At 40.3% G+C, this 26438-nt stretch overlaps 1 protein-coding gene across 2 annotated transcripts in view; it reads right to left on the bottom strand.

Moving 5' to 3' along the window:
• TBC1D15 (TBC1 domain family member 15) overlaps positions 1 to 25783 on the bottom strand; it is a 69684-nt gene extending 43901 nt beyond the window's left edge. For both annotated transcript variants that reach the window (XM_055328478.1, XM_055328479.1), the window contains exon 1: positions 25729 to 25783. In XM_055328478.1, the coding sequence (XP_055184453.1) occupies positions 25729 to 25761 (33 nt within the window). In that variant the 5' untranslated portion in view covers positions 25762 to 25783. The remainder of the gene's footprint in view (positions 1 to 25728) is intronic.
• Between the last annotated feature and the right edge of the window lie 655 nt (positions 25784 to 26438).

Raw genomic sequence — 26438 nt, 5'->3', positions numbered from 1 at the left:
ATTAACCAAACCATTATTATTTAGTACTATTTTCAACATTTCTTTTTTTTTTAATTTTTATTTATTTATGATAGTCACACACACACACAGAGAGAGAGAGAGAGAGGCAGAGACATAGGCAGAGGGAGAAGCAGGCTCCATGCACAGGGAGCCCGACGTGGATTCGATCCCGGGTCTCCAGGATCGCGCCCTGGGCCAAAGGCAGGCGCTAAACCGCTGCGCCACCCAGGGATCCCTATTTTCAACATTTCTTTAAAAAAAAAATTAGATGTTTTTGTATAATGCCTGAACCACATTTCTGATAATTCCATATATAAACATATTATTTTAAAAATACCACTCAAGGGGGCACACCTGAGCGGCTCAGTGGTTGAGCATCTCCCTGGGATCCTGGGATGATGTCCCGCCTCCCTCTCATGCCTCTCATGAATAAAATCAATAAAAATGCAAAATAAATTTTTAAAAATACCACTCAGGACTAAGATCACCTCAAACTAAGATAAACTAAAGGAAGTTCGCTGTATGGAAGTTTGCTGGTTTAGTGATGATCACAATCTTAATCTTCTCCATAAACAAAGATGTCACACTAATTGCTTGCTATGTGTCTCAAGTGAATTCCACTTAAAATACATTATTAACAAATGTTAAAGCAAGATTTTGGGTTCAAACTGAAAAAGGACCTGAAGATATTCAAGAATAAGAACAGATGAAATACAATAAGGAATCAATGCTTTCTAACTATTCTTAGAACTATATCTGTTTTACTATAAAATCATCTTGGTATGTTTTTGGAGCACAGGAGCATAGGAATTCAGGGAATAATATAGGAATTTTAAAGACCCAATATAAGGACTTCTGGGAATGATTAAAGTAGTTCATGTACACAAATATTTACTGAGTGTTTCTATATGTAAAAGCATGCAAAAGACTGTAGTTATACAGATATGATTAAGACATGATCCTGAACAATGTCTTAAAGGAATATAAGGAAGACTGAAGTTAATTCCTGAGTAAACTGAACCATGTAAAGTCAAGTCTTATTTTCTATAAGCATAATATTATAAACTAATGTTCCATTCCTGGGACCCATTTCAAACCATTAAAATATTTTTTTCATTATGAAAATTAAGTATAAGAGAAATAAAATAATCACTTTGAGACCAAGTACTTTTGACATACATAAGTTTGGAAGAGAGTATACTTTTTTTTTTTTTAAGATTTTATTTATTTGGGATCCCTGGGTGGCGCAGCGGATTGGCGCCTGCCTTTGGCCCAGTGCGCGATCCTGGAGACCCGGGATCGAATCCCACATCGTGCTCCCGGTGCATGGAGCCTGATTCTCCCTCTGCCTATGTCTCTGCCTCTCTCCCTCTCTCTGTGACTATCATAAATAAATAAAAATTAAAAAAAAATTTAAAAAAAAAAAAGATTTTATTTATTTGACAGAGAGAGAGAGAACATAAGCAGGAAGAGAAGCAGAGGGACCTGCAGAAGACAGGGAAAAGCAGACTCCCCACCAAACAGAGAGCTTGATACGGGGCTCAATCCCAGGATCTTGGGATCATGACCTGACCCAAAGGCAGACGCTTAACCAACTGAGCCACCCAGGTGCCCCTAGAGCATAGTTTCTATTTATGTAGACCCTTTTTCTTTTAATTCCAGTATAATTAACATACAGTTATATTAGTTTTAGGTGTAAAACATGAGTCAGCAATTCTATACATTACTCAGTGCTCATCATGGTAAGTATACTCTTAATCTCCTTTACCTATTTCACCCATCCCCCACCCACCTGCTCTCTGGCAGCCACCAGTTCTCTTCTTGGTTTTGTTTCTTAAATTACACTTATGAGTGAAATCATATAGTATTTATCTTTCTTAGACTTATTTCACTTAGCATTACACCCTCAAGATCCATCCATGTTGCTGCAAATGGCAAGACTTCATCTTTTTATAGTTGAGTTCTATTCCATTGTGTGTGTGAGGGGGTGTATATCACATCTTCTTTATCCATTCATCTATCAGTGGGTACTTGGATGCTTCCATATTTTGGCTGTTGTAAATAATGCTGCTATAAAACAGGGATGCATGTATCCCTTTGAATTAGTGTTTCTGTATTCTTTGGGTAAATACCCAGTATTGCAATTGCTGGATCATAGGGTAGATCTTTTTAACTTTTTAAGGAACCTCCAATGTTTTCCACGATGACTGCACAAGGTTGCATTCCCACCAACAGTACACAAGAGTTCCTTTTTTTTACACATCCTAGCCAACATTTGTTGTTTCCTGTGTTGCTGATTTTAGCCATTCTGACAGGTGTGAGGTGATACCTCATTGTACTGTTGATCTGCATTCCCCTGATGCTAAGTGATGATGAGCATCTTTTCATGTGTCTGTTGGCCATCTGGATGTCTTCTTTGGAGAAATGTCTGTTCATGTCTTCTGTCCATTTTATCTCATTTTTTTGGTGGTAAGTTGTATAAGTTCTTTATATATTTTAGATACTAATCCTTTATCAGATATGTCTTTGCAAATATCTTCTCCCCTCTATAGGTTGCCTTTGCTGATTGTTTCCTTTGTTGTGCATAAGCTTTTTATTTTGATGTAGTCCCAATAGTGTATTTTTGCTTTTGTTTTGTTTGCCTGAGGAGGCATATCTAGAAAAATGTTGCTACAAACAAAGTCAAAGAAATTACTGTGTTCTCTTCTAGGATTTTTATGGTTTTAGATATCATATATAGGTCTTTCGTCCATTTTGAATTTATTTTTGGTATAGTATAAGAAAATAGTCCCATTTCATTCCTTTACATGCAGCTGTCCAGTTTTCCCAACACCACTTGTTGAAGAGATTGTCTTTGTCCCAATGCATACTCTTGCCTCCTCTGTTGAAGATTAATTGACATGGGTTTATTTCTGGGCTTTCTGGTCTGTTCTACCAATCTGTGGGTCTATTTTGTGCCAGTATCATACTGTTTTGATTACAACAGCTTTGCAGTATATCTTGAAATCTGGGATTGTGATATCTCCAATCTTTTTTTCTTTTTTAAGGCTGCTTTGGCTATTTGAGATCTTTTGTGATTCCATAAAAATTTTAGAATTATTTATTCTGGTTCTGTGAAAAATGATGTTGGTATTTTGATAGGGATTTCACTGTTCTGTAGACTGCTTTGGGTAGTATGGATTTTTTTTTTCTTAAGATTTATTTTGAGAGAGAGAGAGAGAATGCAAACAGAGAGATGAGGCAGATGAAGAGGGACAAGCAGACTCCTCACTGAGCAGGGAGCCTGATGCAGGGCTCAATCCCAGGACCCCAGGATCATGACCTAAGCAGATATTTCACTGACTGAGCTACCCAAGTGCCCCTGGATATTTCATACATACATGATCTTTTATTAATACAAACACATCACTATTCAGAAAAGCATGGGGACCAACAATGCAAGACAAGCACCATCACAACTCATCAACATCAAGCCCTAGTTATGAATGTCAATGAGTATGCATCTTCCTGTTTTTAGCTAACATTTATGGAATACTTATGCACCAGGAACTCCGCATGTGATAACTGAATTCCTACAACCCTGGACCAAAGGTTCTACACCATTAGAATGGAAACCCCATTTGAGTTAGTGAGAAAACTGAAAGAGATGAAATAACTTGCCTAAAATCATTGACCCAAACAGTAAGGAATGGTTAAGAAACAGAGTGCAGATTAAAATCCAGACAATCTGGGACATCGGTGGCTCAGTGGTTGGGCGTCTGTCTGCCTTTGGTTCAGGGTGTGATCCCATGGTCCTGGGATCAAGTCCCACATGGGGCTCCCTGCATGGAGCCTGCTTCTCCCACTGCCTGTGTCTCTGCCTCTCTCCCTCTCATGAATGAATAAATAAAAATCTTTAAAAAAAATAAATTAAAAAAATAAAATCCAGGCAATCTGATACCAGAAAACTATACTCTTAGCCACTATGTTATGAAGCACCACATTATTTTTACTAATATTCCTGTGTTATGCTAGTCACTTGTGATATGAAGTTATGTGTCAAGAAAAGAGTCCTTCTAAGTAATCAAGATCACCGAGAAATTCTGATCTCAAAAAACCCAAGACGGCCTTCAATGAAATTGTAGTTAAGCACCAGACCAGCATTAAGCAGAAGGCAGAATGGGGACAATATAAGTTGGGGAGCGGTGAGAGACAATTCTAAATAGTTTGTATAAAAACTTTTAAAGTACACTGATTTATTCACATATGCGTATAAAGATATGCTTAAGACTATTCACAGTACTATTACTTATAACATCAGATGGGGTGAGGGAGGGAGGGAGGAAAGAAGGAAAGGGACGGTATGAATCTACATATCCACACAGAGGGAAATGATCAAATATATCCTGGGATAATCATTCTATGAGGAATACTATTCAGGAGTTTAAAAAGGATATGATAGATGAAATGAACAGACAGACATGAAAAAAACTGCCAATTATACACAGTACGATAACATTTATATTTTTTTAAAAGCTTCTCTAAATCTCAGTAAAATACCCAGAACAAGTTCCAGAAGGACACTCTTTAACAGAGATTACTTGTGAAAGAGAATGAGATATGGAAAAGCTGAGAACTTTATGTTAATGTCTCTAACTTCCTTGAATATTTCAAAGTTACAATATAGTTACACATTGCTTCAGTTATAAAAAATAATTTTAAGGAATAAAGTAAAAATGTATAAACTATAACCTTTCCAGACTTCAGTTTATCAATTTTTAAAGCAAGGGATTAAACTAGATAATTATATCTGAGGCCACCATATGGAAATATAGAAAGAGCAAGGGAAAAAATTCCGTTAAAATTTCAAGCTTTAGGGATCCCTGGGTGGCGCAGCTGTTTGGCGCCTGCCTTTGGCCCAGGGCGCGATCCTGGAGACCCGGGATCGAATCCCATATCGGGCTCCCGGTGCATGGAGCCTGCTTCTCCCTCTGCCTGTGTCTCTGCCCCCCTCTCTCTCTCTGTGTGTGTGACTATCATAAAATAAAAATAAAATTAAAAAAAAAAAGAAAAGCTCTCCTTTGTCTTTAAAAGATGAAGAGCAAGTCAAAGCGTTTTTTTAAAAAAAAAATTTCAAGCTTTAGTGACAAATGATCAGTGACATATCTGGAAACTACACATTAGCATACTTTTACCTAAGCCTCAGCTAAAATAATAATCAAGAGCTTGATAGTTTTCAGGTTGCCTGGGTGGCTCAGTTGGTTAAGCCTCCAGTTCTCTTCCTTTTATAGCTAAGCTCATGATCTCATGGGTCCTGGGATCAAGCCCTGCATCAGGCTCCCCAACTCAGTGGGGAATCTGCTTGAAATTCTCTACCTCCACCCCTCCCCGCTAGATTAAAAAAAATATCTTGGAAAGCCTGGGTGGCTCAGTCAGTTGAGTGTCTGCCTTCGGCTCCAGTCATGGTCCTGGGATTAAGCCCAGTCGGGTTCCCTGCTCTCCCTCTGCTGCTACCCCTGCTTGTGCTATGTCAAATAAATAAATAAAATCTTAAAAAAAAAAAAAAAAAAAGAGCTTCACAGTTTTCATAGTAGATAAAGGGACACTCATTTGCCCAGAAAAGCTTAGCTTCATTAATAATGCAATCTAAGATTTGGTTATACTATTAACAATAAATAGATTCTGAAACCTTAATAAAGTAAGTGAATCCTAAATAATCAAATAAAACACATTACCCAAATGAAGCACATTAAGCAATTCTTTCTTTCCCATACATTATGTTGGCCAAGTGTTGCCTCTTCTCTTTTTCATTTAAGAAAAAGTTGAGTTTCCTAATTTAGCTGGGAAATATTTAAAAAGCATTAAAGTACCAGGCATCTTACAAAATGTCCAAGCTGCACTCATTCTGGGTTCTGTGTTCCTTAACCCTCCATCATTCTTTGAGGGACAAATTACATGTCCAAAAATCCACAACTCCAAACCCAGACTTCTATTGTTTTTAGAAAGCAGTCATGTTCAGCTTTCTAATTTGAAGGGTAGATGTTAACCAATACAAATTACTAATTCTGCCAGAAATAGAATGAAATTAATAAACTTACCCTCCTGAGCTCTTAAACCTGAGGAGACTTAACAGGAACAAAAAAACAAAAACAAAAACCTCATACTATTTGCATCAATACGTAATTTACTTCAAAGAGCAAACAACTTTAAGGTAACAGTTCTAACTATTCATCTTGTCTTCAAAGCATTCCAATCTCAGTTAATTCTCATAGCCAAACTGAATGTGTCAGAAATAGACCTTATTTCCATCTCCATCTCACAGAAGAATAAACAGACACAAAGCTCTTCAGTGACTTTATCCAAGACCACATGCATACCAAAAAAGGAGATTTCAGATTTCCCAATTTAAGGATTTCATCCATTAAATCTCAACTGTTATTGCCTAAAGAAACTACCAGAAAAATTCCACATGGCTTCCCTAGAGGAAAGGAGTTTCTGAAATTGCTGAGATGTAGAAACTCATGCTGCTTACGACTAAAAAATAATTTTTAAATGTCTTTAATTTATAAATCAATGCAGCCATTAACAACTATTTAATAATTTGGCCTTTAAACAAAAACCTTTGGTTTCTCTCCCATCTGTACTTCTAAATATTATACACAAAAAACTTAAGTGTTTCCTTCTATATTATCTTGGTTTGAATCATTCACTTTAATATTATAGCCCTTCACTCTCTTTTTTTTCTTTAAAGATTTACTCATGAGAGACACATAGAGAGAGGCAGAGACACAGGCAGAGGGAGAAGCAGGCTCCATGCAGGGAGCCCGACGTGGGACTCAATCCCGAGACCCCAGGACCATGACCTGAGCCAAAGGCAGACGCTCAACCACTGAGCCACCCAGGCGTCCCCACTCTCTTTCTGCGAGAATGATTTTACTTATTTTTTTTTATTTATAGCATATGTCTGTTTATCACTCCAGCTTCTGGGTACATGTGCCTAATAAAATACAACTCTACAGGTATCAACTACCTTTAATAGCTCAAAACACAAAAAACAAAAGTCCAACTAAAATTGTGATCTTACACAATACCATAAAAAATGGTATTTCTTCTTCATTAGGCTCTATAAGTGAACTGATTCCTGAGGAGTATTGTTCTGTCAGAACATTCTGCTTCCTATCTTCATCAATGGTAATAATTAGAATTTAAAAAGTTATCTCCAAACTTGTTTGACAGAAAAAATTATTTTGCTACCAGGAATAATTATGATATCAGGAATTTCATCTGAGGCAATACATCTAATAAAACAGGTTTCCAATTTTTTTTACTCTGGTTTTGCTCATAATCTCTAATGCAAAATAAAAAGAAAGGTTAAAATGATTTTATCCCATAATATTCCTATTACGCATTACCTTACACAGCATTTCTATGTTATCACATTTTATCCTCATAACACAATTAGATATGTGTTATCATTCCCACTTTGTAACTGAGAAAAAAAAACACAAGGAAGTTAAGCAATAAGATCAAGGTTCTTCCACTAGTCCAGAGTTGAGCTGCAGAGATCTGCTCAAACAAGTTTTATTTGTCCAAAGTGTATACAGTGAAAAAGCCAATCAACTTAAGGCTCAGTATATATAGACCGACAAAATTGTCCCAATATATTATATAATCATATTCCAATCTGAAGTAGTCAGCAATTACCAGTACTGTGAACCCGAGTAGGTCCTCTGTGCAACAGGAAGCAAAGAAAAGACACCACCTCTACTACCCAGGATGAGAGAAGATGAAGAGTTCATACACATAAAAGGAAAAAAATTAAAGTCAGAAAAAAATCATATTCCAATGAGGTAAAAGGCATTGAAAACTAAGGTCAGGAAGTTGGCAGACAGAAAGTTAGGAGAGGAAAAAGACGGAGACAGAAGTCTGAACTACTAGAGATGCACATGTTTGAGACTCCTTTCACAGAGGAATCACTCTGAGTTATCCACACCAGGCATCCCAAATACGGACACAAAGTACAGGCAGTAAAGACATCCCCATGATTGCTACCCTAGGGACACAGAGGCACTGAATGTGAAATATAAGGGCCTAATCATTTCTCTAGCATACATACCTGAGATATTATTCAAAGCCTACGTCAGATTCTCAAAGCCTAATAATCTACTAATTTATGATATTCTACAATGGAACAAATTATATACCAAAATTACATCTGGGATACATCTCTAATGAAGATACGAATCATGTTTCCGCTTCATCTTCCAGTTTATTTGGGAGGGAAAACAAAGTATGAAAACTGTACACAACAGGATATATAGTTGTCAAAATCAGAATTTGGGTGGTTTGGGGTGGATGGGTTTAGGTTTTTGGACCATGATTTCTGTGTATGGTTCAACCTCTCAAAATCAAGAAATACGTTACTTGCTGAGGAATTTATTTTTTAAGCTTTTATTTATTTATTCATGAGAGACACAGAGAGGGAGAGGCAGAGACACAGGGAGAGGGAGAAGCAGGCTCCCTGCGGGGAGCCCAACGTGGGACTCGATCCCAGGACTACAGGATCATGCCCTGAGCCAGAGGCAGAGGTTCAACCACTGAGCCACCGGGCATCCCAATTTGCTGAGGAATTTAAATTGAAATTTGAGAATAAACAAACTACCTAAAGAAAAATGAATAATACTACAAAAGACAAAAGATGCAAAACTGAGAAAAACAGAACTGGAAGAAGTACCAAGTAACACTACAGTAGAACACAAAAAAGAAGAATTTAAATACACACAAAAAAAGACAGGACAGCCATGTTTTAAAAATGCCAGTACAGGGTTAAGCATCTATCTGCCTTGGGCTCAGGTCATGATCTCCAGGTCCTGGGATGGAGCCCCACATCAGGCTCCCAGCTCAGCAGGGAGTTGGCTTCCCTCCTTCTACCTTCCCACCCCATTTTTGAGCACAAGCACAAGCACTCTCTGTCAAATGAATAAGTAAAACTCTTTAATAAAAATAAAATAAAAAATAATTTTAAAAAACAAATTAAAAATGCCAGTACCAATAAAGAAAGGTAAGAAAGTAAGTACTACAAAGGTTAGGGCAGTGGTTACGTGGAGGGAAAGGGTACATGAAAGGTCTTCTAGAGTGACTTCAAAGATCTATTTCTTGACTGAAGTGCTGGCTACAAGGATGTTTGCCTTAGTTATAGATGTGCCATTTTTCTGTATAGAAGTTTTGTTTTAGGGCAGCCCGGGTGGCTCAGTGGTTTAGCGCCACCTTCAGCCCAGGGTGTGATCCTGGAGACCCTGGATTGAGTCCCACATCGGGCTCCCTGCATGGAGCCTGCTTCTCCATCTGCCTGTGTCTCTGCCTCTCTCTCTCTCTCTCTCTCTCTCTCTCTCTCTCTCTGCGTGTCTCTCATGAATAAATAAATAAAACCTTAAAAAAAAAGTTTTGTTTTACAACCCAAATGCTGAAAATTACTGGTAATAAAACCAAAATGTGCAGTTTTAAAACAATTTAAACTAAATCTCAAAGGTAGTGGAGGAATATTGTCAAATGGAAATCATGACATGAATCCAACAATGAAAGGACATACACTGAGAAAACTACACATCAAGCAGATTTGAGAGAATAGCACCACCTATTACTAAGCGGACTGGCAAAATGGAAGGGAAGGAGGGGAAAGAACGTTATGGTTACAGAGATTATACAGACCACCAATGAAATGGGGAAACAGATACGTTAACATAAATTACAAATTGGCATAAACTCACTCTACAGAGGTGATGAGGACCTTCACCTAGCCAGATATCTTTTTCTAAATACTTCAGCATCTGATAAAATTCTTGAATGTCTTGTTGACAACGTCACCTCTCAGAAAACACAAAGCAGGAAAAAAAAATCCTAACAAGAATGAAATGGTTATTACAAAAACTCTGGGAGAGGCACACCTGGGTGGCTCAGTCCGGTAAGCATCCTGCACATGCTCTCGAATAAGTAAGTAAGTAAATAAATCTTAAAAAAAAGAAAAACAACTCTGGAAGGAAAAGACCATCTCAGAGTTCCTAACAACCAAAGAAACAAACTTGGAACACAGTCAAATATTCAGCCTGAGCGTGAGGAAAAAAGATATATAGAAGTATTATTTCCACCAAAAACAGAGGGGGGAAAAAATCTCTGTAGTATCTTATGCATGTAGCCACAATGGAGTAAAAGAGACTGGCTTTCTCCTCTCACCAGAAAACAAAACTAAAAACAAAAATGCAAGCAAGCAAGCAAACCGGCCAAACCTATTAAACAATGTTTTCTTTTTTGTTTTTTATCAGGTAATGAAGGACAGTGACTGCTTTCAAAGCAAACAAATGAAGTGAGCCATACAACTGCTGGAGCTTACCGTCTTGAGAGAGTTTCTAGTTGGCAAAGGGAAAGAAACCCCAGTTGATGTCTAGTGGTCTCCTGGAGTTGAGCAACACAGAACTGGGAACTGGGGGAGGCCAAGACATAGTTCACAGGACAGAGTACCACGGAAGACAGAAGTGCACAGAGAGCTACAAAGAGATCCGCAGAGGTCCCTCCCTGAGTAGTCAGCAGAGTTCTAGTGCATGTGTATCAGTAATTTACATTAAATTACCTACTGCTGGGGGGAAAGCCACATGAAATTATTACAAGAAACAATATGCAGCCTCACAGGGAATTGTTCCCACCAGACTGGGAAACCTCATAATTTACAGGGCACCAGGTAGAGTACTCAGAACAGCCTACGCTCAGCAATGCTGCAAATTAGTTCCATATTAAATGCTATACCGTACCCATCTACGAAAGTTTAAAAGCAAGACCCAAAAACATTGGTTCCGCATAACAGAGTAAAGCCAAAAATATTTTATAGGAATATAAAAATACCCATAACCAACAAGATAAAATCCACAACAGCTAATATCTAGTTGAAAAAAAAAAAATCAGGCACACTGTCAGAAAAATTTGACCCTACTGAGGAGGAAAATCAACCAATTAAATATGACCCAAAATGATACAAATAATAGAATTAGTAGAGAAGGATATTAAAGCATTATTATAACTGAACTCCATATAGTCAAGACTCAAGAGAAAAGTTAGAAATCATTGAGAAGACATCAAAAATACAAAAAACACGCTGTAAACTTCTAGAGATGAAAACTACAATATAGTTTGAAAAATACACTAAATGGGATAATGGCAGATTAGACACAGCAGAAGAATAAAGAACCTGAAGTTACAGCAACAGAAACCATACAAACAGACACACACAGACACAGACACACACACACACACACACACACACACACAGAAGGCTAAAAAGAATGAGAAAAGGTGAACAGCATCAATGAGCTGCAGGAAAACCTCCAGTGGTCTAATATACATATAACTGAAGTACCTGAAGGAAATGATGATGGGGGAGAAACAGAAAAAGATCACTTTTGAAAAAATAATTGCAGGTATTTTTCCAAATCTGATGAAGACAATAAACCCACAGATCTAAACACCCAAATGAACTCCAAAGTGCAAGAATCGCAAAGAAAACTATATATAGGTACAAATCATACAAAATCAGTAATAACACAGAAAAATCTTAAAGTCACCCAGATAAAAAAACATTAAATGTAATGAATACAGCAGATCTCTTTTTAGAAACAAGACTAGAAGATAATGAAGCAACACCTTTTTTCTTTTTAACCACATTACTAAGGTATGATTGACATTTATTTAATGTATACGATTGTTTTTAAGATTTATTTGAGAGTGAGAGCATGAGCTGGGGGTGGGAGTCAGGGGGAGTAGAGAGAGAAGCAGACTCCCTGCTGAGCAGTGAGTCATAACTCGGGGCTCGGGGTTCAGTTCCAGGACCGAGTTCATGACCCAAGCCAAAGGCAGATATTTAAACTGACTGAGCCACCCAGGCATCCCTTTAATGTGTACAACTAGATAAGTCTGGGGATAAGTATACACCCATGAAATCATCATCATCATCAACCCATAAACATATCCATCATTTCTCAATGCTTCTTCCTATCTCTTTGGAGCAACATCTTTAAAATACTGAAAGTGAGGGCAGCCCCGGTGGCTCAGCGGTTTAGCGCCGCCTGCAGTCCAGGGCATGATCCTGGAGATCCTGGATCGAGTCCCACATCAGGCTCTCTGTATGATGCCTGCTTCTCCCTCTGCCTGTGTCTCTGCCTCTCTCTCTCTGTTTCTCTCCTGAATAAATAAAATCTTTAAAAAAAAAAATACTGAAAGTGAAACATTGCTAACCTATAATTCTATACCCAGAGAAAACATCTTTCAAAAAAGAAGGTAAAATACTTTTTCAAACATATAAAAGCTAAAAAAAGGGGAAAAAAAATCCTCACCATCAGACCTACGTTACAAAAAAATGTTAAAGGCAGAAATAGAAAATGGAACAAAGAAAAGATGGGACAAATAGAAAACAAATAGTAAAAAGACTAATTTAAATTGAACCACATCAGTAATCACATTAATGTAAATCATCTAAAGACTCCAACCAAAAAGAGGTTGTCAGATTGGATAGAAAATAAGACCAAACTATGCTACCTATAAGAAAACTATTTTAAATATAAAAACACAAACTGGCTAATATATCATATATCTATATATATATATATATATATATAGATATATATATATATGAAAAGATATACTACACTAACAATCAAAAGAAAGCTAGCATGGAAAAAAAAAAGAAAGCTAGCATGGCTATATTAATAGCAGACAAAAGTAAATTTAAAAAAGAAATATTACCAGGTACAAAGATAATTTCAATGAAAAAATAGTCAATACATCAAGACAACCTAACCCTAAACACTTATGCACATAAGAGAATTTCAAAAATTTTAAACATCAACTGATAGAATTGCATGAATAAACAAATCCACAATTATAGTCATATTTCAATACCCCTCTCAATAACTTCTGCAACAGTTGACAGAAAATCAGTCACAATATAAGACTTGAGTAACACTATCAAACAACTTGACCTAATTGGCACTCTGCCCAACAACAGAATACACATTCTTTTTCAAGTATACACAAAACATTTACCAAGTCCAATCTTAACTATTCAGGACCATACTTAAGTTTTAGACATTACAATAAACAAAAAATAAAAGGCATCTAGATAGGATAGAAGTCAAACAACTTATTTGCAGGTGACATGACTGTCTACGTAGAAAATCCAGTAGAAGCTACGTAAAATCTAGTTAGTTTTAGTAAACTAAGTGAATTTATTTAACAAGGACCCAGAAAAAAATAAATAAATAAATAAATAAATAAATAAATAAATAAATAAATAAATAAATAAATATTTAAAAAAATAAAAAAAACAAGGACCCAGGATTCAAGATCAATATACAAAAAATCAATTTATATACATATTAAATACATTTACAATAACATCAAAGTCTCAAATACTCAGGTATAAATCGAATAGAAGATATGCAAGACTTCTAAACTGAAGATTATGAAAGTATTTCAAAGAAATAAAAGAAGATCTAAATTAAATACAAAATACACCATGTTCATGGCTTAGGAGAATCAATATTGTTACGATGCCCATTCTCTCCCAAACTGACCTATAGATTAATTGCAATGCTAATCAAAATCCGAGGAGGCTCTTCTGAAGATATGAACAAGCTAATTCTAAAATTTGGTGGAAATTCAAATGACCTAGAATAATCCAATCAGCCTTGAAATAGAATGGTGGAGCACTAACATATCTCACTCTAAGATTCAGTATAAATCTCTAATAACCAATGAAAAGTAATATTGATGTAAAGAGAAACAGACTATACAGAAAAAAAGAGTTCCAAAGTCAACATAAATTTGCTTCTGACAAAAGTACAAAAGCAATTCAGCAAATGAAGAATAGTCTTTTCAACATATAGTCCTAAATGACTCGGTATCACTGTGTAAAAAAATCAACTTCAATCCAAACACTGCACCACATATACAAAAATTAAACTGAAATGGATCACAAATTTAAATGTAAAAACTAAAACTACAAGGGCACCTGGGTGGCACAGTCAGTTAAGTGTCTGACTCTTGGTTTTAGCTCAGGTCCTGATCTCAGGGTCAAGGGATTGAGTCCACAGTCAGAATCCACTCTAGAGTGTGGAGTCTGCTTGAGATTCTCTCTCTCCCTCTCCCTCACCTCCTTCCCCCATGCTTGTGTGAAGGTGCTCTCCCTCTCTCTTTCAAATAAATAAATAAATCTTTAAAAAAATTTTAAAAAAAACCTAAAACTACAAAACTCAGAAAGAAAATATAGGAGAAAATCTTATGGCCTTGGGTTTGGCAAAAATTTTTTTAGAAATGAATGAAAGAAAAGAACCAACACATCAACAGAATTGAATACTTCTGCTCTTTAAAAGCCATTATCAAGCAAATGAAAAGCCAAGGCTCAAGCAGAGAAAATACATTTGCAAATCACATCACATATCTACTAAAGGACCTACATTCAGAACATAACTCTCAAAACTCAGTAACAAGAAAATGAGTAACACAGTTTAAAATAAAACGGGCAAAAGATTTGAACAGACACTTCACCAAGGAAGATACAGGGATGACATATATCCACATGAAAAGATACTCAACATCATTAATCATTAGGGAAATGCAAACTGAAACCATAATGAAATATTACACATCTATTAGAATGGCTATCATTAAAAAGATTAACATGCCAAATGTTGACAGAGATGTGGAACAGCTGGAACTTTCATACACTACAGTGAAAATATAAAATGGTACATCTACGTGGGAAAATAGCTTGGCAGTTTCTTAAAATGCTATGCATGCAGCTAACATTATGATCCAGCCATTTTACTCTTTGGTATTTGCCCAAGAAAACAGAAAGCATCTGTTCATAAAAAGACTATAATTTTGGTAGCAGCTCTATTTGTAACAGCCAAAAGTAGAAAAAATCCAAATGTCTATCAACAAGTTAATGGATGAACAAATCCTGGTATACCGATACAATGGGATACTATTTGGCGATAAAAATGAATAAACTAATGATACATGAACTTTAACAAATCTCAAAATAATTATACTAAATGAAGATCAAAAACAGAGTACAAACTATATAATTCCAATTATATAAAATTCTAGAAAATGTAAACTAATCTATAGTGACAAAAAGCAGCTCAATCGTTGTCTGTGGACAGGGTAAAAGTAGTGACAGATTCCTGTGAGTCCTAAGGAAACTTTGGTAGAAATATCATCATCTTGTATTGATGGGCTTGGTGTACACATACATAACTTATCAAATTACACACTGCACGTGTACAACTTATTGTCAATTGTACCTCAAAACTATATGAAAAAAAAGTTACATGAAAGGCCTCTTCTTTTAAACTGTAACACCTATATACATAAATATGTCAGTAGAGATAGTTCTCTTAAAAAAGAAAGAAAAGGGAAGTTGGTCCTGCCTCAAAAGAAAATTTTACATCACACCCTGTTTTTCAGTGCAGATTAGGTGTCCATTGGGAGCAAATTACTATCAACAAAGACTTGTCACTTAGTGGCATTAAGCTAATTATATAAAATTGATTCAAACTGAAACTTTTAGTAGGCGCTTATATGTCAGACATCATGAAGAACAGAAAAATAAACAAGATAAAGTTCCTTGCCTACATGTACCTGGCAGTGTTATAAAAAAGGTAAAAATCTTTACACAAACTAGAATATTCTAAGGGCTACCCACCCTCCTGGGAGGGGGGAAAATAGAAGAACAACGTATTAAAAGTACTTAAAAAAGGAGAAAATAGTCCATTTGGAATAAAACTGCCTCATGCCCTCCAGGCTCTTATCTATTTTTAAATATTTGCTAAGATGCCTAAGCAGGTAAGTATATTTACAAAACTCTGAAGGATAATGACCTGTTGATGGGAACATAAACTGTAAATTTTTTTTCCTTTAGCAAATGAACTCTGCCAGATATAACTTCCAGACCATAGCAAATGTTTTAGAATAAACTTTCTGACCTCTAATTTAGCAAAAGTTAGAAGTAAAAGGCAAAAATGAGGCAGACAAACAGATAAATTCAACTTTCTAGATAAAAAGAACGTACTTGGGACAATCCAACCCAAGACCTTGCTACTTTCTGACAAAAGAGCTGAAAAAGATTAAAAAAAAAAAAAAAGTTGCACAATATATCAGTAAGTAATTTTTTATATTGTTCCTTACACTTAAGTGGGACTGGATTTTTATTTGTATTATTATGATTATCATAATCTTTATTTTCAAAATTCTCCAATTCAACCCAGATTTTTAAAAAATATATTTTATTTATTTACCTGAGAGACAGAAAAAGAGTGCACAAGCAGGGGGGAGGAGCAGAGGGGGAAGGAGAAGCAGACTCCCTACTGAGCAGGGAGCCAGACTAGGGGCTTGATCCTAGGACTCCAGGATAGTGACCCGAGCCAAAGGCAGACGCTTAACTGAGCCACCCAGGCGCCCCTCAACCCAGATATTTTAAATTTACTTAAGCTTAGGAATAAAATTCTTACCCTAAATATCTGTTCAAACATGTAAATGCAATATCTACTATACATAACATACATTCTTGAACTGTAGAAGCTATGTGAATTTTATAAGCTAAATTTAACAATAACAAAGCTTTAAAAATTCAGTTTCTTTAAAACTATTAAGCACATTGAAAATTTAAGCTTTGGTTAGAAAAAGTATCCCCACAAAATACCACAGTTAAACCCAGGAATTCTAATGAGCTCCACACCCAAGGATCTAAGCACTTACTTGATATTCTCATTTGAGTAACCCACGGGCATCTTAAACTCGATATATTCTACCCCGAATCTGCTCTCTTCTGACATTCCCAGTTCTGTCAAAGATGTCCCATCGACTCAAGTTATCCTAACTTTTTTTCATCAGCCCCATCCTATCTCCTAAATCCCTCAAATCTTCACCTCTGACATGGACCCCTCATCATTTCTATCCTGAGTTGCTAAAACAACATTTTCTGGTCCCTCTTCTCCCAATCTAGTCACCGTTCAATAATCCGTGTAGAGTGCTTAATGTGTAAACACTGCCAAAATTGATCTTTATAAAATGCATACCTGATGGTGACATACCTGAGCTTAAAAGCCTTCTGACTCCACCCTCTATACTTTACCTCTGCAGCTAATCAACACCTGACACTCCCCAGTACATACAAATTTCCTGCCTTGGGCCACTCTGAACTCACCTCAAAGCCTTGTGCCTTTTTACGTGCGCACTCTCTCCCTTCATTACACATTCTGCAAATAACTTCTACTAAATAATTCAAAAGAGCAAGCAACAGCCCGTCCAAATTCTTCCCACTACCCTCACTCCATCTAATCTGATTTAGAAGTTTCTTTACTCATAGACTTATTCACTGAGCTTCAACTAAATGTTGGGAATAAAAGGTTCTGGTGGAAAAAAACACACCCAAAAAAAGTGTCTGCCCAAACTAGTACCGTCATGTAAATCAGTAAATAAACGGTCATGGTAAAGTGTGACAAAAGTATGCACAGGGTCCTGAATGTCATTTTCAGTTATTTCTTCAATAAATACAAAACAAATGCACAAAATGAGTCAGGCACGGAGCATGTTCCTAGGTATAAGTACATAAGATCCAGTCACCTCCTCCGTAGCACTTACAAACTAAGAGGGGATTAGGATAAGAAAACAGGTAATTACCCTGTATCATACATGCATGAAGAGGCTACCACAGTAGAACCTTATAAATGATATCTAATCTAGACTTAAGGACTCAGGCAGGATGAGAAATCAGAAAAATATACCTGGAGGGACACATAAACTGAGACCTGGAGAATGACAATTATAACTAGAAAAGGAAAAAAAAAAAAAACTAGAAAAGGGTTTATGCTCTTGGCAGAGAATGTATGTTCTACAGAGAGGGCAGTAGTTCGGTGTATGGCCACAATAAGAGCAGAGAATGTATGTTCTACAGAGAGGGCAGTAGTTCGGTGTATGGCCACAATCCAGATCAGATAGTAGACGTAAAAGAGTTTAGAGACAAGAGTAGAGACTGTATCAGATTACAAAGAGTTTTAAGAGTTCTTTTTTTTTTAATTTTTTTTTTTTTTTTTTTACTTTATTTATGACAGGCACACAGTGAGAGAGAGAGAGGCAGAGACACAGGCAGAGGGAGAAGCAGGCTCCATGCACCGGGAGCCCGACGTGGGATTCGATCCCGGGTCTCCAGGATCGCGCCCCGGGCCAAAGGCAGGCGCCAAACCGCTGCGCCACCCAGGGATCCCTACAAAGAGTTTTATAAACCAAGCTCAAGAATTTGAGAATTCGGAATTTGTCCTCAAGACAACTCTTTGCTAGTAGAAAGCCATTAAAAAGTTCTAGGAGGGGAATGCCATGGTCAGACTTGGCCTTTCTAAGCCAACACACTGGCTGCAGAGCCAAGAATAAACAGCTGCAGTAATACCTCCAGTAATAAACAGGTGGAGGGAGAGATTCATGGTGGCTTGAAGTACAGCAGTGGCAGACGGGACGAAGAAAGGCAGATGGCTCAGAAAAGTATTCAGAAGGTCACAAGGATAGGACTTCATGACTGATTAGATGTGGGAGATGAAGAGAAGAGAAATCAAGGACAAAACTGAGTGGATGAGGTTCTTCACTGAGACAGGGAATACAAAAGGAAAAAAGTAAATAGTTTTATTTGGGACAAGTTAATTAGTAATGACTGGGAAACTACAGAAATGTAGAATATAAGTGGTTTTAAGAAGAACGAGTCCCAGAAGTTCTGAGGGAAGATATAAAGATGTTGGGATATTAAGGATGTTACAATTCTCAAGGGGTAGGCGGCAGAACTATTACTGCTTCTGAAGGGCAACAGTGTGCTGAACAACAAACAATGTCACACAGGAAGACAGGAATAACTTAGCAGACTGGGGAGGCACAGTGAGGACTAAATGAATGACTTGTCTTATGCCAAGGATGACATACACATTATAGTATTGCACGCTAAGAGACAGTAAACAGATTTCACGAGGATTTCCTTCAACCAAAAAGCAAAAATAAAAAACTAAGGCTACAATTTTTCGTTTAGTCCCAGCGGCTATTTTCCATCAAAAACCTAATATTTAATTCTTCTCCCAAAAAAAGCCATGTTTTTATTAATTCATAAAATGAAATAACTTGTTAAATTTGCAAACTACTGTACTGCGTCAAGAATAAAGTCTATGTTTAACCACTCTGTATCCAAAGAACTCAAAACACAGAAGGCACTCAAACGTTTGCTAAAGAATGCCAGAAAAAAAAAGAAGACATACTCCTATTGTATTCGACACCAGTAAGGTATTACCATGTTGTAAGATCTAGTCCAGGAAAAGAAAAGTTCTCCAGGAAAATCTAGATATTAGAATATTATTTACATTTCTAAAGCACAAGGGTTTCAGGGGATTATAAGCTTGTCTAAAGGGAATTAGAAGCGGTCAAATTTAAGGTACAAAATAAATTCCTATAAGAATGCCATCAAAACAAACTAAAAAAAATTACGGCTCATTTCCCAAGCATTCACTATTTTTTTTCTTTCAGAATTTCTAAAACAATCACAGTAAAAACAGGGTAAAACCCAAGTGTACTAAAACCCGACTTTTTAACTCCAAAACAAGAGTAATCTAGTGATTCTGTCTCTCCCACTCTAGTCCCCACTCATTTTCTCTTCTTGCTTATTCCTGATCACTGAATATCTGCTCTGCGCCAGAATCTAGGCTGGATGCAAGCCAAACATTTCAGGCCCTGTCCTCATGATCAGTCAGTTTACTGGTCTTCAAAACATAAACATTCACTAAAAACAGCACCCACTTCAAGGACTTGAAATTCACTTTGCATTTCTTATTTAGAAAAGACAAAGAGATGAGTACTACTGAGTATTTTCCTTCTAAAGAACTTAAGTCTGGGGCAGCCCTGGTGGCTCAGCGGTTTAGCTGCGCCTTCAGCCCGGGGTGTGATCCTGGAGACCCGGGATCGAGTCCCACATCAGGCTCCCTGCATGGGGCCTGCTTCTCCCTCTGCCTGTGTCTCTGCCTCTCTCTCTCTCTCTCTGTGTCTCTCGTGAATAAATAAATAAAATCTTTAAAAAAAAAAAAAAAAAGAACTTAAGTCTGTAAGATAGAAGGTAAGGGACCAATGCCTAATATAGTGCCTTGATCAAATCAGATGCTTAATAAATAATTGTTGAATAAATAAACGAAAGTAAACTAACAACCAGGGCACTGGGTCTAAGATGAAAACCTATTTCAACCTCCTTTCTCCCGCCTTCGCTGTGATAGGTAAATTCAACTCATTCCATTAACTCAATTCTGTCCACCAGCTATAGAAGACACAAGATGGTCTTCACTGTAAGGCAGTGTCCCTATTTCTCCTCTCAATATTCAGAAAAAAAAAAAAAAGTCACTCCTCTGTTTGGTTAACTGTTAAAATACATTGCTCCACACACAATACAAAAATAAAATAAATAAAAAAATAAAAACCTGAACTCCAAGAATTAATCAGGATTTATGATCAAACTCAGACCTACTTTCCAAAGCCCAGCTAAGAAAGATATTTATGCAAAATTGAATTCATGTAAGACAAAAACCTATCTGTTTTAGCCAATCAGAGACCTGAAGACGTCAAATTGGTACCCTGTATTTACTAAACTAGTGAACTACCCATTGGCATAAAACCATCAGCCTACTAGAAGCATTACAGGGTCCTTTTTCCTTACCAAAAAGATACAGGGGTGTCTGGGTGGTACGGTAGGTTGAGTGTCCAACTCTTGGTTTTTTTGGCTTATGATCTCGGGGTTGTGAGATGGAGCCCCTCAACAGCCTCTGCGCTCAGTGCAGAGTCTGCTTGAGTTTCTCTCTCCCTCTGTCCCTCCCTCTATGCACTCTTGCACTTTCTTCCTCTCTCAAATAATCTCTTAAAAAAAAAAAGATGTAATACTCCATGTAAGTACATGCATTATATTACATAGTACAAAGAACCTATGGGAGAGTTTATTCTCCGATCTACCATTCAGAAACTAGTTTTCTGGGTTTTGCTTTTGGTTTTATTTTGCTGTGGATCCTATCATCTTTGTAACAATCAAGTTCCCCTCTTTACTTTGGCTGCTAAAAAACTTAGAACTAAACTATGGCCCCCTAAAGCATACAGGTTATCTAATAAATGTACTTTCAGTACCATTTACCTTTTCTTACTTTCCTTTTACCTTCTTTTCCTAATTTATTTTACTTAACTATATTGCTTTTATATTTGTGAGCAGCTTAACTCTCAGTGGAAAATCCAGGAAAAATATTCAACTATTGGGGTGCCTGGGTGGCTCAGTGGTTGAGCATCTGCCTTTGGCTCAGGTCGTGATCCCCGGGTCCTAGGATTGAGTCCCACATTGGGCTCCCTGCATGGAGCCTGCTCCTCCCTCTGACTGTGTCTCTGCCCCTCTCTGTGTCTCTCATGAATAAGCAAATATGTCTTTAAAAAAAATTCAACTATTTACTAACCAATAATAGCCTTATAATGTTTGAGTCTGAAAATTTTTCATTGCCAATAGCAGCAGCTAACATTTATTGAGCACTTACTTGGCACCAAGCGCTATTCTGAAAGCTTTGCAAAAAAATGACTCATTTAATCCTCTTTATAAGTGGAAATATAATTATCCCTCATTTACAAATGAGAAAACTGGGCACAAGGAAGTTAAGAAATTTGCCCAAAGTATACAGCCAGACAATCAAGCTCCATCTCCTTAACCACTGCCTGATTGTGATGATTTTTCATTCATCAAAACTACATAATTTCTAAAACAAGGTATTTTTCAAATCCTAAAATAACAATGAGAAATAGAACTAGAGTTAATTTCAAAAATGAAATTTATACCCATACCAAAAACCGTACTGTAAATATTTAAATTCTGCTACACCTAAACAATGACTTGCAGAGAAACTGAGATTATGAATAACATCTACACAGCATCCAGTATGTGCCAGGCTTTGTTCTAATATATTTACTTATTGATCCTCCTTACTATCCCATAAAGTAGGTCCTATAACATCCCCATACAAATGAGGAGACTGAAGCACAAAAAGGTTAAGTAATTTGACTGAAGTCACTTTAGTAAGTGTGAAGTTAATTTTCAAAACTGTTTTGGATCCAGAATCCAAACTCTTAACTGTTATCTTATACTGCTTCCCCATATGACAAAGGTTAACTTCTTTGATGACTTCCTACACTCAAAGTTCAAAGCAAAACAATTATTTCAAAAAAATTACTCTACATCCTAGATCTCAACACTGATTCTATCCACCAGCACGTGTATTTTCTTTAAAAGTACCACATGTGGTTCTTTGTGAGGCTTGGTTAACAGTCACTGCCCTAGATTTCTAAGCTAGACAGGTCTTTGCTGAACCTTTCCGGGGGGGGGGGGGTAAAGAAAATACATATAGAAATATAGAAAATATAGACACACAAACACACTTACTCTCTCACATCTATCGATTATCCCCTACTCCCCTTTCCCAAAGGAACAAGACTGGAAAGTAGGGAAGCATAGCATAAAGCCAGGAAGGGAACACGACTTTTTATGCTATGTTAAGCAGCCTCTAGTAATATTTTAATGGTGACAGTAACAAAAAAAAGGTTTTTGTTTTTTTTAAGATTTTATTTTGAGAGAGCCTGTGCACGTACAAGTGGGGGGAGAGCCAGATGGCAAGAAAGAACCTCAAGCAGACTGTTGAGAGGGCCCACGTGGGGCTTGATGTCATCACCGTGATATCACCACCCAAGCCAAAATCAAGAGGCAGACGCTTAACTGACCAAGCTATCCAGGTGCCCCAGATTTTGTTTGTTTTTGAATGCGAGAGACAGGGGCGCCTGGGTGGCTCAGTCAGTGAAGTGTCTGCCTTTGGCTCAGGTTATGATCTCAAGGTCCTGGGATCAAGCCTTCCATTGGGCTCCCTGCTCAGCCAAGGGTCTGAGTCTGCTTCTCCCTTTTCTTCTCCCTCTGACCCTCCTCCCAGCTTGTGCTCTTACTGTCTCAAATAAATATAATCTTTAAAAATAATAAAGCTAGAGACAATCAGATTTGTAGATTACAAACAAAAAAACCAAAAACCTCCAGTGGTGGTATAGAGAAGGGACTGTGGACAAAGAAACTGCAAACACGGAGAAAAATCAGCCAAGAACTCAAGAGCAGAGGCAGACTAAAGGAACTAAACACAGAGAATGAAGAGGATGCAGGAATTTAAGAAACTTCTTTAAGGTAAACTGGTAGGACTTGGTTCCTGATTGTTATTGAAATAAATGCCTCTGCGCGTTTGTATGACATGCAACCCCTGAATGACATTAACCTAGATCTGAACTCAGGGCAGAATAAGTGGTTTTTGCTGGTCATGATGGTATTACTTGGGAGAGGGGGAGCTTTTGGCATAGAGAAATAGCTTGGGTGGTATGATGGCTACGGGTGTCCACTTACAATGAGTGAGGATAAATGAGGTGATGACATGGAGTTATGAAGCAAAAGACCAATTTTAAGAAGTTAGATTAAGGGGGCCCCTGGGTGGCTCAGTCGGCTGACACCCGACTCTTGATTCTGGCTCAGGTACTGAGTGAGGGAATCAAGCCCTGTGCAGGGCTCCATGCTCCACAGGGTGTCTGCATACGATTCTCGCTCTCCCTCTGCCCCTCTCCCCTCTCACACTCTGTCTAAAATAAAATCCTAAAAAAAAAAAAAAAAAAAAGTCAGATTATGAAAGACAGTGACTGGAAGTAAAGGAAAGGGTGAGAAAAGGTCTTAAATTTCACAACTGGGCTTATCTCAAGGATTCTCTCAAAAACAATCCACACCATGGGGCGCGGGGGTGGGGGATGGGGGGGACCTCAGTGGTGGAGCACCTGCCTTTGGCTCAGGGCCTGATCCTGGGGTCCCACATCGAACTCCCCGCAGGGAGCCTGCTTCTCCCTCTGCCTGTGTCTCTGCCTCTCTCTGTCTCTGTCTCATGAATAAATAAAATCTTAAAAAAAAAAAAAAACAATAAGGATAGAGAAGTCATGCTTGCTCAGTTTCCCAAAGTCACACTTCCAAGCCACAGCAAAACCGAGACCACACGTGTTATTCTCGCCGCCGAGTAGAGTGGTCCACACTCCAAACCACAAACGTTGTTAGATCCCCCAACATGGGGGAAAGAGAGCAGCCGCAGGGAAGAGGCGGGAGACTGCAGGAACCGCGAGGTGACCGGCGACAAGCGAGTACGACAAGCGAGTACGTGGTCACCGCTGTTCGATGAGTCACCGCCAGACCCAACTGTTGACAAACTGCTCCCGCAGCGGCAACCGCCGGCGGCTAGTCCTGACGGTCCTCAGTACATCAAGCTGTGCGCTCCGAGCCCGTCCCGACCACCTACGAGGCACCCCCCGCGCTGATCCCGGTTCCTAACCACCTGCGGGTCACGGCGGCTGCCCAGGGGCCCCCGCGAGTACAGCCCAGGGGCTCCCAGGAGCACAGCCCGGGGGCCCCCAGGAGTACATTCTGGAGGCCCCGCAAGCACATCCCCGGGGGCCCCGCGAGCACAGCCCAGGGGCTCCAAGGAGCACAGACCAGGGGTCCCCGCGAGCACATTCCGAAGGCCCTGCAAGCACAGCCCGGGGGCCCCCAGGAGCACTTCCCGGGGGGGTCCCCAGGAGCACATTCCGGGGGCCCTCAGGAGCACTTCCCGGGGGGTCCCAGGAGCACATCCCAGAGGCCCCCAGGAGCACATCCCGGGGGGCTTCCAGGAGCACTTCCCGGGGGTCCCCAGGAGCACATCCCAGGGGCTTCCAGGAGCACTTCCCGGGGGTCCCCAGGGGCACATCCCGGAGGCCCCCAGGAGCACATCCTGGAGGCCCCCAGGAGCACATTACAGGGGCCCCGCGAGCACATCCCGGAGGCCCCCAGGAGCACTTCCCGGGGGTCCCCAGGAGCACATCCTGGAGGCCCCCAGGAGCACTTCCCGGGGGTCCCCAGGAGCACATTCCGGAGTCCCCCAGGAGCACATCCCGGAGGCCCCCAGGAGCACTTCCCGGGGGCCCCAGCGAGCACATCCCGGGGACTTCCAAGAGCACATCCCGGGGGTCCCCGTGAGCACAGCCCCCCCCTCGCGAGCACAGCCCGGGCCCCCGAGCGGTCCACACCTGCACCGACGCGTCCCCACCCCCCCGCGCCCCGAGTCCGCAAACGCCCCGCCGCTCGCGGGCCGGCAGCCGCCCAGCCGGCAGTCCGGGGAGAATGAACCCAAATGCGCTCTTTCGTTCCGAGCCAGGCGCACGGCAGCTGTGTTCAGCTCGTCGCCCGGGGCACAAGATGCCCTCGGCACAGAGAGGCAGAGACAGCCTCGAAGGGGAACGGAGGGAGAGGGAAAGCCGCCGCCGCCAGAAGGGGCGTCCGCACAGAACCGAGGGTCAGCACGAAGGGAGGCGCAGCGAGCCAGGAGGCAGGCACAGCTGCCGCGGCTTCGGACAGGCAACGCCGAGGAAGCCCCGCGGCTCCGGGCCCGCGCCGAGGCCCGGCCCCAGCCCGCAGGCCCGGCCCAGCGGCCCACACGGCCGCCCTCCTCCGTCCCCCACTGAGCTCGGCCTCCCCGGGCCTCCGCCCCGGCTCCCCGCCCCGGGGCAGCGCAAGCGACCGCGTCGCGGAGAAGCCCGGGGCCGCTCGCCGGCGCCGTTACTCACCCTCCCGCTCCCAACCCCCGCCGCCGCCGCCATGTTTCCTTCGCGTGCCTGTGATGACGTCGCGGCGCCTCACGTGTCTCCGGGATTCACAACAACATCCGGCCGGACGGGGCCCACTTCCGGGCGGGAAGCCCGGGGCGCTGCGCGGGCGAGGCGGAGAGCCCGGCGCATGCGTGCTGAGCGCGGGGAAGGGGGCGGGGCGGGGGCGCTGGTGCACACGGCGCATGCGCCAACTGTTCTTTCCTCTTTTTTTATTTTTCTTTTTTTTTCTATTTCCCCCGCAAAGAGGGAATCTGACCTGAAGGGAGTCTGTGGTTTATGTTTCCCTGCGGGGCGAAACTTGGGGACATTCGCAGGTCGCCTGTGTTTGGTGTGATGGGAGGAAGGGGAGGCGGCAAGCGAGGGCGGGGTTCGTGGCCCCGCAGGTCGCAGGTGCAGGGGGGCCTCCGACGTGCGGGGGGGGGCGGGGGGGGCGGGTAGCCCGCTGGGTCCGCGCGCACAGGCCTCCCCTTGCGTGTGTGTGACGTGTCGGGGCCGCTAACCCCGCCGAGCCGCCGGGGAGCCCAGGGCGCTCGGGAGCGCGGGGCGCGGGCACCGGCGACGGGTGGAGGCTGCTCCCCGCTGCTTCCCAGCTGGCCCGGCCTCGGGGCGGAATACGCGGCCCTGGGGGTCAGAACACCTGACCCCGCTGACGGACGTTAGAGACCTCT

This window comes from Nyctereutes procyonoides, unplaced genomic scaffold (assembly GCF_905146905.1).
Source record: "Nyctereutes procyonoides isolate TBG_1078 unplaced genomic scaffold, NYPRO_anot_genome, whole genome shotgun sequence".
NCBI classification, from domain to species: Eukaryota; Metazoa; Chordata; class Mammalia; order Carnivora; family Canidae; genus Nyctereutes; species Nyctereutes procyonoides.
Note: the sequence above shows the minus strand (reverse complement) of the source record. Positions and strands in the feature narration are given on the sequence as shown.